This window comes from Heloderma suspectum, chromosome 3, assembly GCF_057233095.1.
Source record: "Heloderma suspectum isolate Gila_16-S chromosome 3, 16-S_ref, whole genome shotgun sequence".
NCBI lineage: Eukaryota > Metazoa > Chordata > Lepidosauria > Squamata > Helodermatidae > Heloderma > Heloderma suspectum.
The window spans coordinates 270,926,106-270,940,636 of record NC_139460.1 but is presented as its reverse complement, the minus strand read 5'-3'; the positions used below and the strand labels follow the sequence as shown (position 1 = coordinate 270,940,636).

General features: G+C 41.5%; 1 protein-coding gene across 3 annotated transcripts in view; it reads right to left on the bottom strand.

The window, feature by feature from the left end:
• Positions 1-9,718: 9,718 nt before the first annotated feature.
• The window catches only part of RYK (receptor like tyrosine kinase), a 59,901-nt gene continuing 55,088 nt past the window's right edge, over positions 9,719-14,531 (bottom strand). For all 3 annotated transcript variants that reach the window (XM_084846948.1, XM_084846947.1, XM_084846949.1), the window contains 2 exons: positions 13,598-13,734; positions 9,719-11,219 (listed from right to left, as the gene is read on the bottom strand). In XM_084846948.1, the coding sequence (XP_084703074.1) occupies positions 11,108-11,219; positions 13,598-13,734 (249 nt within the window). In that variant the 3' untranslated portion in view covers positions 9,719-11,107. The remainder of the gene's footprint in view (positions 11,220-13,597; positions 13,735-14,531) is intronic.

Here is a 14,531-nt window from a genome sequence, read left to right as displayed (position 1 = left end):
CTGTCATGGAAATTGCGTGTCTTGGGGAAGGAGGGTCTTATTCTGAGGAAGAGGAAAATTATTCCTTAGGAGGGACCCATTCCTCAGAAGATGAACCAATATCCTCTCGTATCATGGATGTGCTTCCGGGGGAGGGGGACTTGCGGTAGTGGGAGATTCGATCATTAGACACATAGACAGCTGGGTTCGTGATGGGCATGTAGACCGCATGGTGAATTGCCTGTCTGGTGCAAAGGTTGCAGATATCACGCGCCATCTAGATAGCCTAGTAGATAGTGCTGGGGTGGAGTCAGTGGTCATGGTCCATGTTGGTACTAACAATGTGGGGAAATGTAGTCATGAGGTCCTGGAAGCCAAATTTAGGTTTCTAGGTAGGAGGTTGAAATCCAGGACCACCAAGGTGGCTTTCTCAGAAATGCTACTTGTTCCATGCACAGGGCCAGCTAGACAGGTGAAACTGAGGAGCCTCAATGCACAGATGAGACAGTGGTGCAGGGAGGAGGGATTCAGATTTGTTGCGCCCTGGGGTATGTTTTGGGACAAGCTGGGCATGTACAAGAGGGACGAATTCCATTTGAACCAAAATGGAACCAGACGGTGCTAAAAATAAAAATGGTGGCAGAGCAGCTTTTAAACTAAATACTGGGGGAAAGCTGACAGGAGCTGGGAAGCATCTGGTTTGGGTTAAATCATCCCAAAGGGATGAAGATGAAAATGTTTTTGATTGCCCAAATGTAGAAGGGGATGAAATAGGCCAGGAATACATGGTAGAACATAATAGCCAATCAAAGGGGCCAATGTCCCATAGCAAAAGATGCACATGCCAGAGGCATCTGGGGAAGGATACCATTTATACGTTTTTTATGCAAATGCTAGAAGCCTCCGAGCCAAAATGGGTGAGTTGGAGTGCTTGATTTTAAGGGAAAACCTGGATATAGCGGGCATTACAGAAACCTGGTGGAGCAGAGAGAACCAGTGGGATACGGTCATCTCTGGATATAAACTCTATAGGAAGGACAGGGAAGGGCATAGTGGGGGAGGTGTTATCTTGTACATCAAAGAGGGCACTGTGTCGAGCAGACTATAACACCTAAGAGGCGTAGGCTCTTCCACAGAAACACTGTGGGTGACAATACCAGGCTCCAAAACTAATTTAGTGCTAGGAACATGCTATCGTCCCCCGGACCAGAATGCTCAGAGTGATTTGAGATGGAAAACGAAATCAGGGAGGCCTCCAAACAAGGAAGTGTCATAATAATGGGCGACTTCAATTGCCCCCACATTGATTAGATAAATGCACGTTCCAGCCATGACAAAGAGGTTAAATTTCTCGATGCCCTAGATGACTGTGCCCTAGAACAACTGGTCATGGAACCGACCTGAGGGGAGGCGATCTTGGATTTAATCCTAAATGGTGTCACCCAGGACCTAGTAGGAGATGGAAATGTTGTTGAACCACTTGGAAACAGTGATGTGCTATCAGATTTAATATATGGAAAATTGCCCAGGAAGTCCAACACAGTCACATTTGACTTCAAAAGAGGTAACTTCTCTAAAATGAGGGAACTGGTGAAAAGGAAGTTAAAAGGGGGAGTCAAGAGGATCAAATCCCTTCAAAATGCTTGGAGATTACTCAAAACCACAATAAGAGAAGCCCAGCTAAAAAGTATACCATAGGTTAGGAAAGGTAAGACCAAGTCCAAGGGGTTGCTGGCATGGTTAACGAGCAGTGTTAAGGGAGCTATTAGAGGAGAGCTTCCTTCAGAAAATGGAAGTCTTGCCCAAGTGAGGAAAACAAAAGGGAGCACAAGCTTGCCTAAAGGCGATGCAAACAGACAATAAGAGATGCAAAAAAGCAGTTTGAAGAGCATATCGCTAACAACATCAAGGCCAACAATAAAGGATTCTTTAAATATATCAGAAGCAGAAAACCAGCTACGGAGGCAGTTGGACCATTGGATGACAATAGAGTTAAAGGAGTACTGAAGGAGGACAAGGAGATTGCAGAGAAGCTGAATGAATTCTTTTCATCCATCTTCACTGCAGAAGATATAGGACAGATACATGTCCTATTCATGTGCCTGAATAGGCACAGGATACATATGCCTGAACTGATGTTTTCAGGAAGGGAGTCTGAGGAACTGAGGCCAATAGTGGTGACAAAAGATGATGTTCTCAACCTTATTGGTAAGTTGAAAGCAAATAAATCAGTGGTCCCAGATGGTATCCATCCTAGAGTCCTCAAAGAACTCAAATACGAAACTGCTGATCTCCTAACCAAAATATGCAACACGTCCCTAAAATCAGCCTCTATACTAGAGGACTGGAAGATGGCCAATGTAACACCAATTTCCAAAAAAGGATCTGAGGGGACCTGGGAAATTACAGGCCGATTAGCTTAATGTCTGTTCCAGTAAATTGGTTGAAGGCATTATTAAAGATAAAATTAGTAAGCATATAGAAGGACAAGCCCTGCTGAAAAAGAATCAACACAGCTTCTGCAAAAGTAAGTCCTGTCTTACTAACCTTTTAGAGTTGAGAGTGTCAATAAACATTAGACAGGGGTGATCTGGTACACTGTTTACTTGGACTTCCAAAAGGCTTTTGACAAAGTCCCTCACCAAAGACTCCTGAGTAAACTTAGCGGTCATGGAATAAGACAACAGGTCCTCTTATGGATCAGTAACTGGTTAAAGAAAGCAGAGAGTAGGAATGGTAAATTCTCCCAATGGAGGGAAGTAAATAGTGGAGTCCCACAGGGATCTGTATTAGGGCCAATGCTTTTCAATCTGTTCATAAATGATCTGGAATTAGGAGTGAACAGTGAAGTGGCCAAGTTTGCGGATGACACCAAATTCTTTAGAGTACTAAAACAAAAGGGGATTGTGAAGAGTTCCAAAGGGAACTTTCCAAACTGGGAGAATGGGCATCTAAATGGCAAATGCAGTTCAATGTAAGCAAGTGTAAAGTGATGCACGTTGGGGCAAAAAATCCCAACATCAAGTATAGCCTGATGGGATCTGAACTAGCAGTGGCCGACCAGGAAAGAGACCTTGGGGTTGTGGTGGACAGGTCAATGAAGATGTCAACCCAGTCTGCGGCCACTGTAAAAAAGGCAAACTCCATGTTAGGCATAACTAGAAAAGGAACTGAGAATAAAACTGCCAATATCATACTGCCCCTATGCAAATCTATGGTGCGACCACACTTGGAATACTGTGTACAGTCACCACACCTGAAAATATATATATTGTCAAGCTGGAAAAAGTGCAGAAAAGGGCAACTAAAATGATCAAGGGGCTGGAGCATCTCCCCTATGAGAAGGGTACAACAGCTGGGATTGTTGAGCTTGGAAAAAAGGAGGGTAACAGGAGACAGGATAGAGGTGTACAAAATTATGCATGGTTTGGAGAATATGGATAGGGAGACATTTTTATCCCTCTCTCAAAATACTAGAACCCGGGGTTCTATGAACACAGCACATAAACTATGGAATTCACTCCCACAGGATGTAGTGGTGGTCACCAATTTGGATGGCTTTAAAAGGGGGTTGGACAAATTCCTGGAAGAAAAGGCTATCAATGGCTACTAGTCTTGATGGCTATGTGCTACCTCCAGTACCAGAGGCAGTGAGCCTATGGACACCAGTTTCTGGGGAACATGGGTGAGAGGGTGCTGTTGCACTCATGCCCTGCTTCTGGGTTCCTGGTCAACAGCTGGTTTGTGAACAGAATGCTGGACTAGATGGCCCCTTGGTCTGATCCAACATGTTCTTAACCTACCCTTGTCTACTCTGATTTGCAGCAGGGCCTCAGGTAGAAGGAATCTGTTTAAGGCAGTCTTCTCCAACATGGTGCCCTCCAGGTGTTTTGGATTTCAACTCCCACCAGCCCCAGCTAACATGTGCAATGGTCAAGTCCAAAACATCTGGAGAGCATCAGGTTAGGGAAGGCTCCTATAAAGGATCCTTCAGGAAGCACATTTATTTCTCTCCCCTCAGCCCCACCCAATTGATGAATCCATACTATCCAAATACAACTGCTCTTTAGAGCTTTAATACTAAAGTCATACCAAATCTCTTGTAGGGCCTGATCATTCATGAACATGCTGGATTGTTACAACCCCTAGACTGGTGGCTGAAGAATAGAGAGGTCTCCCAGAACACAGAAGTTGCCATGCCTGACCTTCACAAAGCAAGCTTGCAAATTTCCCAGAAATGTGGAAAAAGCAGATATAGGAGGTTACAGAAACATTTGAGTAGCTGCTTGGTCCATCAATGGCTACTAGTCATGATACCTATATAGACCCTCCAAGCTCAGAGGACACTAAATAAAAGTTGTTGGGAAGTGACAGCAGGAGAGGACCATAGTCTTCATGCACTGCTTGTATGCTTCTTGGAGGCATCAGGTTGATCACTGGCAAAAGCAGTGTGCTAGACTGCATTGGCCTTTCATCTGATCGCGCATGTCTTTGCAGAAACCAAGCTAGGCTAACATCTACTGGCCCAACACTCCTATATTCATCTAGCTGTCCAGGCAGAATTAGGGTAATTACAGTATTTTTAAAGAACTGTTTTCCAGATTTGTCCAGATCCATCTGTTCTGCAAAAACACACTGCTCTGGAGCCATTACTGCCAGTGCTGTGGGTTGTCTTCAATGATCATATGAAGACAACTGGTTTTTAACAGGCACGCTGTTATTTGCTTATTGGTAAATGTTGGAAGTAGTTGCTCCTAAGAAATTGGCAGCTGAGAAAATTTAGCCAGGAAACAAGTAGAAACCTTGTTTTGTTCACAATAATAAAGACAACAAAGCACATAAACCAATCCAAATGGTGCTATGGGCTGCAGAAACAAACTTTCAGGACAGAATAAAAAGTGGTGTGGGCTCAGAGGAGATCAGAACAGAGACCAAGTATCTGCATTCTAGCTTTTACACTGTACCTCTCTGCACCAAGTTCCCATTTCATCAGGTATTTTACCACCATTCTCAAAGGAAGCTGAAAGCATAAGACCCATTCACTTCAGCTTGGAATACATTATTGTACTTATTCAGTGGCTACATTACAATCCAAGGGGCAGGCAGCTCAGTAACATAGAAATCTTCAGATCTTGTGCACTCTTGCAAAAGTTCCATTTAAACTCAATGGAACCTGCTTAGAAGCTAACATGCAGTGCATAATGTTCCACATGTGTTCATGTGTGCAGGCCTGTCCACCCATTCCTCCTGAACTATTTCACTGGCTTTGGCATACAAGGATGCCTTTAGAAAGCTCAAAGAAATGGGTAAAAGATTGGTCTAGTTTGGTTCCTTCATGATCTACCACTTTAAAAGAACCACCACTGCCCTGAAATCCCTGTGGTCCCTAGAACCATGGTGGATAAAGCCACAAGATGACACGAGACCCATGCTGTATCAAAACAAAGGCCTACCTAGTCCAGCATTCTGTTCCACAGTGGCTAAACACATACCCACGGGAAGCTTACAAGCAGGATGTGACTGCAACAGCATCCTTCCGCTCATGCTCCCAGCAACTGGCTTACAGAGACATACTGCTCCCGATACTGGAAATAATATATAGTTATGATTAGTAGCCATTACTAGCTTTATCCTCCATTAGTTTGTCTAATCCCCCTTTAAAGACATAAAGGTAGGTGGCCATCACTACAGTAGCGGATCTAGGCAAGGTCAGCTGGAAGGCACTGCAAAGGAGGAAATAGGGGCAGAGGTGGCAGGAAAAGGCAAACAGAAGAGAAACAACACGGGAATTAGAGAAGGGCTGCAGGAAGCAAGGGCCAAAGAAAAGAAAAATGGGTGAAGCTACGTGAGAATGTAAAGAAAAAAGAGGCTGGCATTCTCCATCCACTCCAGTACAGCTCACCTTTATGGTTCTATCTCCACCTCCAATTCCACCATTGACTGGGCATCTCACTAGCAAATAGTTCAACTCATGCCTTCAGTAACTTCTCATCTTGTACATTTCACCACAAATTACACTTTTTGCTCTTAATCAATGTATCAATGAAATGTATGATCTATCCCCCTAAAAGAGCAACTGTAGCTCTCAAGTTCAATTCTCAGGCTTGCAAGCCTCTGATCTGACATCTGCAATAAGGGTCTGCAATTCCAGCCAGGGGATCACTCATGCCAATGATTCCCACTTCTGGATACTCAAACACAATGCAACATACATGTAACTTGCTTCCTTATGAAGCATATGCTAGAATCAGTACTGCAAGAATTTGAGTTTTTAGGGAGGCAGGTTGCTTTTATTCCATGTGAAAAATAATGTATAAAGATGTGTTGTATTTTCCACTGTGTAATAAGCCTCCTGAAGTACCACAATACTCCTGACTTACAAAGAATTTTGTCTCCTTATCAAAGTATTAAAACTTAAGCACAAGGAATTATAGAATTATTAAAGTGTATGTAAACCTGAACACAAAGATTACTGATAGGGAAGCTTTGAAAAACAATGACAGTGGAAGTGGAGAGTTTGACTAAAGCAGCCTAATTGTAAGCCCCTTTCCCTCCAAGGCTTTACTCACCCACACCCCTCAAAACACACTACCTGCCAGTGAACTTTCATGGACCTCTCCACTAGTCATTTACAATGAACAGCCTTTTACATAGTCAAGTCTCTTCACACAGCTTTCAGTTTAAGGTTTTTCCTGCCTGTGTAGTCACAATGCTAAGTTTGTGGCTCATATACCCTTTTTTGCACTGCATTATGGAAGGCTGTCCCAGAAGGCTTTTACCTTAGTCAGATAGTCAATAAAGTGATTCATTGTGTCTTAGGAAGAATCAAAGCTTCTATACATTTCTACTCAGAAGTAAATTGAACTGAGTTCAATTAGACTTACTCCCAAGCGTGTATAGGATAGCAGCCTAAGCTGTGTATAGCTCAAAAACCTTCTAGAGCAGCGGTGGGGAACCTGTGGCCTCCTGATGTTGGACTCCAACTCCCATCAACCCCAACCAGCTGGGCCAATGTTTAGGGAGGATGGCACTCCAACAACTGGAGGGCCACAGGTTCCTCTCCTGTTCAAGAGGGATGCTGCTGCATTGGTACAGACCCTTCAAAGTGACGAACACTCCCAAGGGTGGTCGTTGATAATAATAATCTACACTGTTACTACAAAGTGCCTGATATTTAAATGGAATTTACTGGCATTAGTATCTAGCTGTTATTTCTAATTATATCTTATTAAAAGACTTTAGCTATAAAATATACTTTTTCGAAAGAGAATGTTTCTTGAAACCTTTTAACAATCTTAGGTAGATTGAAATGGTTAAGCCTCTTGCTGTTTCTTTGCCTTGATGTCATCTTTTGCCTAAGGTTTTCCAAATTTTTCTTCTTTTGGTAAGACAGACAATAGAAATAAAAAATGCTGTCCAGAGGGTAAAATCCCTTTCCAGCTCTTATTCACCAAACAAGAGTTGGTTAGAGACTGCAAAAGGCATCTCCTAGGAATGCCCACCCACACAAGGCAATTAAGTAGTTGTGGTTAAATTTAAAATTCTAGATTAGCTAGCCCAACTTGATTAAATGGGAGTTGGTTAACGAAGACCAGAACCTCTCATCCTGAATTAACTGGATCACATTTTGGGAGCCTGCCTATCTACCTGAGCAAAAAAATCACTCTACAGCTACCTCCTCCCATGTACTCTGATAGACCCAGCTTCAGGGCCTCTCCCAACAACTTGCACCAATTATATGCCTTATATTCTTGCATAGCATCCAGTTAAATATTTTGGTTATTTGACTGATTCAAGGCTACTCTCACTTGATTTCAGCAGTTTTATTTCTCATTTGCTAATTCTTCATTTCAGACTTTTTGGATCTCATTTTTCTTTCAGCGCCTCTCTGAATGTTTTATTAAAACTAGCATAAGCACCTCTATCATGTCAGATTGTACCAGCCAATTTGCTCCAGGTATTAGAATCAAAGGCATAAATCAACAATGAGAGGAGTTTACCTATTACAGATTGGATTTCTCATTAAAGTTGACTGAATGCCATTATGTGGATTGCTGGCCATGGATTGTGCAATTTTCATGTACATAATTCATTCCAAAGCAACACCGCTGCCCTGGAGCTAGAACTAACCACGTAGAGTGGAATTCTTCAGAAGTGCTTAGTTTTGGCCTAGTTCCATTCATATTAAAGTCAATAGAAAAATATGTTGACTACAGCTTTAGATGAACACTCATTACTCTAGAAAACCACAATTTACAAACGCTTTCAGATGTCTATCAGGGTTCTAAAGCACAAACTCACTTAATACTGCTCACTACTCTGGATTCCTGTAGCACATGAGCTACACACAATTATATAGATCTACACGCTAAATATACACCCTTCATGTTCATGTGTTTGCTCTGTATGAATGTTACTGCTATAACACAGCATGTGTTGTATAATACCCTAAAGAACCATTGAAACATCTTCTCGATTATCTAAGGGTTTGATAACAGACTAAATGGCACAACTGCATGCAATACCCTTAGCTTAATCCCAATACCCTGCCATCATGGTTGATATTGAGCAGCTGAACCAATAGTATCCTTATGCTCCTCACCAAATCTATGGCTGTTCCCATTCTTTTGGGTCAAATATTAATGTATCAAAATGAGCACTTCCTTCTCCCACTTAGTTTGGGGCTTTCGCCCCCACCATTTTGCTGCTTCTTCACTTAGAACTATCCAGCCATACAATTGTGGTTGTTCTGATATGACAACTTTTGGAAAAAGGTTAACGTATAAGGACAGGTTGCTTACTTTTTAACTATAGTTTTTTGAGTGGTTATCTGTGAACTCACACACATGGGTTATGCATCTGTGCAGAACAGTCATTCAGAGCATTCTAGGCTGAGTAGAGTTTTAGGCAGGAGCCCCGCCCACCTCCCTCTACACATGCTCCAGGGCATGGCTCCCATCTCCTGCTCAGTTCCTGGTCTGCTGCAGCAGAGGAACAAATTAAGAGCAAGGCATTGAAGCAGAGTGGAGGGTGGGTTTTGTGAGTTCACAGAAGACCACTCGAAGAACTAGTTACAGGTAAGCAACCTGGCCTCCTTTGTCGTAGTCTCTTGTGACCAACACACATGGGTGACTTCAAGCGAGAAAGCTCACCAGAAGGAGGAAGGTATCACACCGAAACTGTAGAGGACCACCCAGCCAAAGGCTGCATCTGGATGTGCTCTGGCATCTGAGTGGTAGTGTTTGATGAAAGTAGAGGGCTCTGCCCAGGTTGCAGCACTGCACAGAAAGCGGAATTCCTCAAAGAAACGCAACACTTAACACCGTGGCCTCATTCAAGCATCTGCGGACTTGTTTGGGAGCCAGGAGTTGTACGGGACAACTGCATAATATCTTTTGGAGAAACTGTGAAATACAGAGAAAGTTCCAAATGCTGCTAGTCGCTGCAACAGATAAGGAACTGAGTGGGAGGCAGGAGCCACAGCCTGGAGCGTGTGCAAAGGAGATGGGTAGAGTTCCCACCTCAAGCTCTGCTCTAGAATGTTCCAAATGGTTGTTCTGCACAGACGCATAACCCATGTGGGTGAGTCACAGAGATCAAGAAGAATAAAACACCCATGCATGTATCCTGAAGGACAGGCCCTGGGAAGGGAGGAACTGAGACAATACTAGGCACAAACTTGCTACTGCTGGTCCTCAGCACTTTTCTGATATATATCACATAGTGGTATAACACAGACTGAAGTGTTTGGGCAGTCTTATTTAGATGACATTCAATTTCTAGTGATAGCAGGAATTTTCTTTAACCTCTGGAGAGTATCTGTCACTTACGCTTGAGCCATGTGAGTGAGAGAAGACTTTCAAGCAAAACAGAACAGTTACCAAAATATAAAAAACAATTTGCAGATTCTTGAATCAGCAATAACCATCCCTTAACACTGTAGGCATATCAAATCAGTACAGAATCAGAGAGGTAACATGACTCACTGCTGATAAGGACTTCAATGTCCAAGAGGTGATCAAGTGGTTTCACAGTCATCGCCAGAATTTGAGCTAAATCTTGGTTAATGCAAAGCCATAACCTAATACAACACCAGAGTATCAGGGATGAAGTTTCTCATTAACTCATAATATACAGATTTTTTTTGTACTCTTCAAATGTGTCCATATATATATATATATATATATATATATATATATATATTCCTTTTAAGGTCATAAAAAATCCTAAACACATAAACTGGTACCTTTTTATCAAGAAAAGCTGCATTCTACAGTCTGAGATGAAAGGGTCCTAATATGAGGGATGCTTTGGTGGTTCTCTGAAGTTCTAGCACCTGGAACGTCCTGTCTGCAATTAACCATTTAACATGAGGCTCCATTTAACTCTTATTGAGATAAACTGGAATCAGTTTCACATAACTTCTTGATGTCTTAGAAGGGGGATAATGCACTTTGAAAGCAAGTTCTCCCCCACGCAAGAACTGTTGTTGAAGAATGGGATTAAAACATAATAAAAGGCCACTTGTGGTTCCAACCATATTGTGCTGTCGTCTTAAAAGAAAAGCAACTGATACAAAAAAAGGCTATTCCATCTACAAACCTGAACGCCAAAACCAGTCAAGTCCTTTTAAATATTTTGATGCTGCAACACACACACACACGTCTTTTTGGCTGGGGGGGGAGAAAGGGGGATGACTTTTGCCACTTTTAGATTTTTTTACACATGTGCTGTCATATTTGTCAGTTCAAACACCTCTGAATTAAGTTTACATCTTCTTTAACTTTGCCAAAATTTATCCAATTCATGTTCCAGTCCATTATACCTACATTTCAAGAATTATTTTGGGAAATTAAACTGTCTTATTTCCACATAAGTGATATGTAGAATAAAACGTACACTTACAAAAAAGAAAACAAAATAAAGACTATTTTAAGGCACAGTGATTTCAAAGATACTCTTCTAGTGTTGCTGCTTCACATGCTTGCTCCCTGATCCTAATCACATTATGTGGAAAGTTACTTCCAGGTAATGCAGTTTAGGTTGTAGTGTGTATAAAAAGACACATTTCACTGTTATGCGAGCAGGGTGTCCTTTTCCAAGTAGAATAGAGTATGTGCGCCTGTTGTCAGACGTAGGCTCCCAATGCTGCGTGAAATTCGGTGAGGCACTGCACAAGCTGTTGGAATTTAGGTCTTTCCTCAGGATCTAGAGCCCAACAACAAGCCATCACAGCAAATCTATAATATAAACAAAGAGTAAGCAAAGGTTAAGTCAGCTTATTATAATCACTCCCTTCTCATCCCAATGCACTAATCTCAACACACAAGAGTTACTAGGCTCCTTGAATTATCAGTGGCCCAATCTAGTAAGATTTTCTACTACAGGTTTGCTCTGTTATTTGTGTGCTGTGATATTTTCCTGCCATGCATTCTAATGTGTGAATATGTTGTTAAGGTTGGGGTCCTTATCAACATGGAAAGGCTTTCCCCACATTAACTACTTGGTCATTTGGACACCAGTGTTTGTAATCTGTGGCACATGACATCAATCATGGCTAGAGTTATTCTTTAAAGGAACAATATGTCTTCCTAGCATTTTCTGCATGGGAACTTTTCAGATTTTAAGTTTCACATTTCTATTCCAAGTGTTTATATATTCTTGAAAGATTTAAATATTAGCAGTTTTTTAAAGATCCACTTAAATACTAGCATATTTTGATAGCAACACCTTTATATAAAACGCACGCTCATTTTATTGAAGACTAAGAAAATGGCTGTTCATTGCTGAAGTACATACAGTGGACAGAAACTGAGAGAAAAAGCAGGGGTAATGGGGGAGAAGACTATGAGTAGGGTCTTATAAGAGTTTCTATGTTTAACCCCATCATCACATTACTACAGTGAGTTTGAGGAGGGTTTTTTTATTGCTAAATGAGAAACTATACTCATATCTCTGAAATTAGTTCTGCATGTACGATGAGGAGGCTGGGTGGGGTGTGTATATGTGTGTGATTATCTTGATTTTAAGGTGTGAAATTACACACAATAGGTAACTTCACAGGGTTAAAAGCAACACACTCTTTTTAAACAGACAGAACGCGTTCCTAAGAGAATGGCTCCAAGGAGTGGGGGAAATGTTTTATTGGCTCTTTGAAATGCCACTATTATCAGTATGAATACATTTTTAAAACTGAGAACTGAGTAACCATCTACTTCCCTAAACAAGGAATCAGGAAGTAGTGAAAAAACACTACAGTGATATGTGAAGGGACAGACCTTTATTCCATGGCAACAGAACAAGTCATTAACTAGTGATGGAATGACAGCGCCCAGGTTGCATTTTATCACAGATTTAAGAAGCAGGCAAATTTCCCCACATTAACCAGATGGTAACCTGGTTATCTGCATTCATCCAGTTCTAACAGTCAGTAAGGGCAGCATTGACATGTGATTACTGGCTCCTGTAGGGCACAGGCCTTCAATACATTCTGCTGGGAATTCCATGCTCACAGGGAACAGCTATATTTTACTTGGATCGGACCTTTTCTGGGCGAGCAAGAGCTGGTTCAACTGTACTTAGTGTATCTAATGTGGTTCTTCTTTGGTTATCTTTTTTAGGACTCCTTCACTATCCATACTATATTACTTCGTGTTTAAGAGAGAGGAGTATACAATTCACAACACACAGACATTTACATACGCTCAACATTCACTAGCAATGCAAGCTTTGTATCTCACCTTTCACAGTCACAACCACCAAGTATAATTCAGTGCTTCTATTAAGATATTGACTGAGTTCCCTGATCTTAATATTTACCTCTTGTCATGGGACACAGAGGTGTCTCTTGTCATGGGACACAGAGGTGTCCCTTCCCTATTTATAGGAACATAGGAAGTTGCCTTATACCAGGTCAGGCCATTGGTCCATGTAGCCCAGCACTGTCAACACTGACTGGCAGTAGCTGTGCAGGGGTTCAGGCAGGAGTTTTTCCTGACCTACCTGGAGATGCCAGGGATCAATTCTGGGACCTTCTGCATGCAAAACATAAAAGTCCAAGCATATTCCATCCCACTCAAAGGCAAGTTCCATCTGCCCAGAACTACTGTAGATGTCATGAGTAAGCCTGCACTGTGTGGGGACAGGAAGCAAGCCACTAAGACAAAAAGGCCATCAGCCCCCATCCCACATTTCTGTTCGCCATGTATAAGCAGTGTAGTGGGCCCCTCCATCTCTCACGTGGGAGCAGAAAGGATGTGGGTGTAAAAAAATACATTTGGAGGCATGTAGACTCTCTGCATGTCCTTTGTGGAGAAAATAATCATCTTATCAATTTATTTAAAATGCTGCAGATTAATAAAATGCTGATTTAAATAGTTAGCGCGGGCTCACAAATCTTTTTGGAGTCAAGCTGACTAAAACTCAATTCATCTTATTTATTCTTCTTCTAGCTAATCCACACTTTGACCAGCTATTATACCGAAAGGAAACTAACCACGTTGATCTAAGTGAAGTAGAATGCATGATTCTTTCTAACATTACAATTTATTAGTTCTCACTGACAAATCACAGATAATATTTTCCAACTACACTATCTGAGAATCACCATTCAACTTACAATTCATCAGGGCAGTTGATTGGCTGAGCAATTCTGTATCCATCCTTTAGATAGGCAGCCATCTCAAAGGGGTCGATATCTACATATGGAGTTTGTCCCAAAGTCATCAATTCCCATAAGGTTACTCCAAAAGACCACTGGAAAGAGTATTGCATAAAACAACTGGTTAGATTTTAGAAATGTCACTTCAGTTCTGTTTTAAAAATGTCAGTTTTATGCAAATATTTAAGTATGGGACACAGCCCATTTATTCACAAAGTATTTAAATCTGTCCATCTTCTTAAAAATGGTTGTGGTGTAAACTGGCCTATCAGAGCTACTACTGTGCTAACTTGGCATTTTTTTAAAAGTATATATGTTACTTCAAAATGTTACAGATTTGTACATAGGCAAGAGCCCTGGATGTCTCAATTCTGAACTTCAAAATTCTGAACGTTCAAAATAAACTTATTAAAGCCTTGTCTACAATCCTCACAACTTAATTTATTAAAACAAATACCAAAATAAGTCTTAGATAATACTTTACTATAGAAATGAGTTTGCTATTTAACAGAGCAATCCTAAAGACAGCCAAATGCCATCTGAGGGCTGTTGGATGTGGTAGAAGTACCACACCGCAAGTGGGATGGTACTTCCATCCTAGAGGCCAAAGCTCACTTGTTCCCCAAAGAAACCCCAAGATCAGGCCAGCAAACTATGCCAGCTAGCATATTCTCCCTCCTCTTAGGAGAATTTATTAAAAAAAATGGGGCAAAGGTACACCCCTAACTCCTGCAAGTCAGCTGGGCTTAGGAAGCAGCAGTTCCTCTGCTATGACTTCTCCCCCACCCCACACACACCTTAGGATTGCTCTGTAAATCAAAGTAGACATATTTAACACATAGATCTTCGAAACAGATCAAAGCTACATCAAAATGAACAGATCTGGTGTACA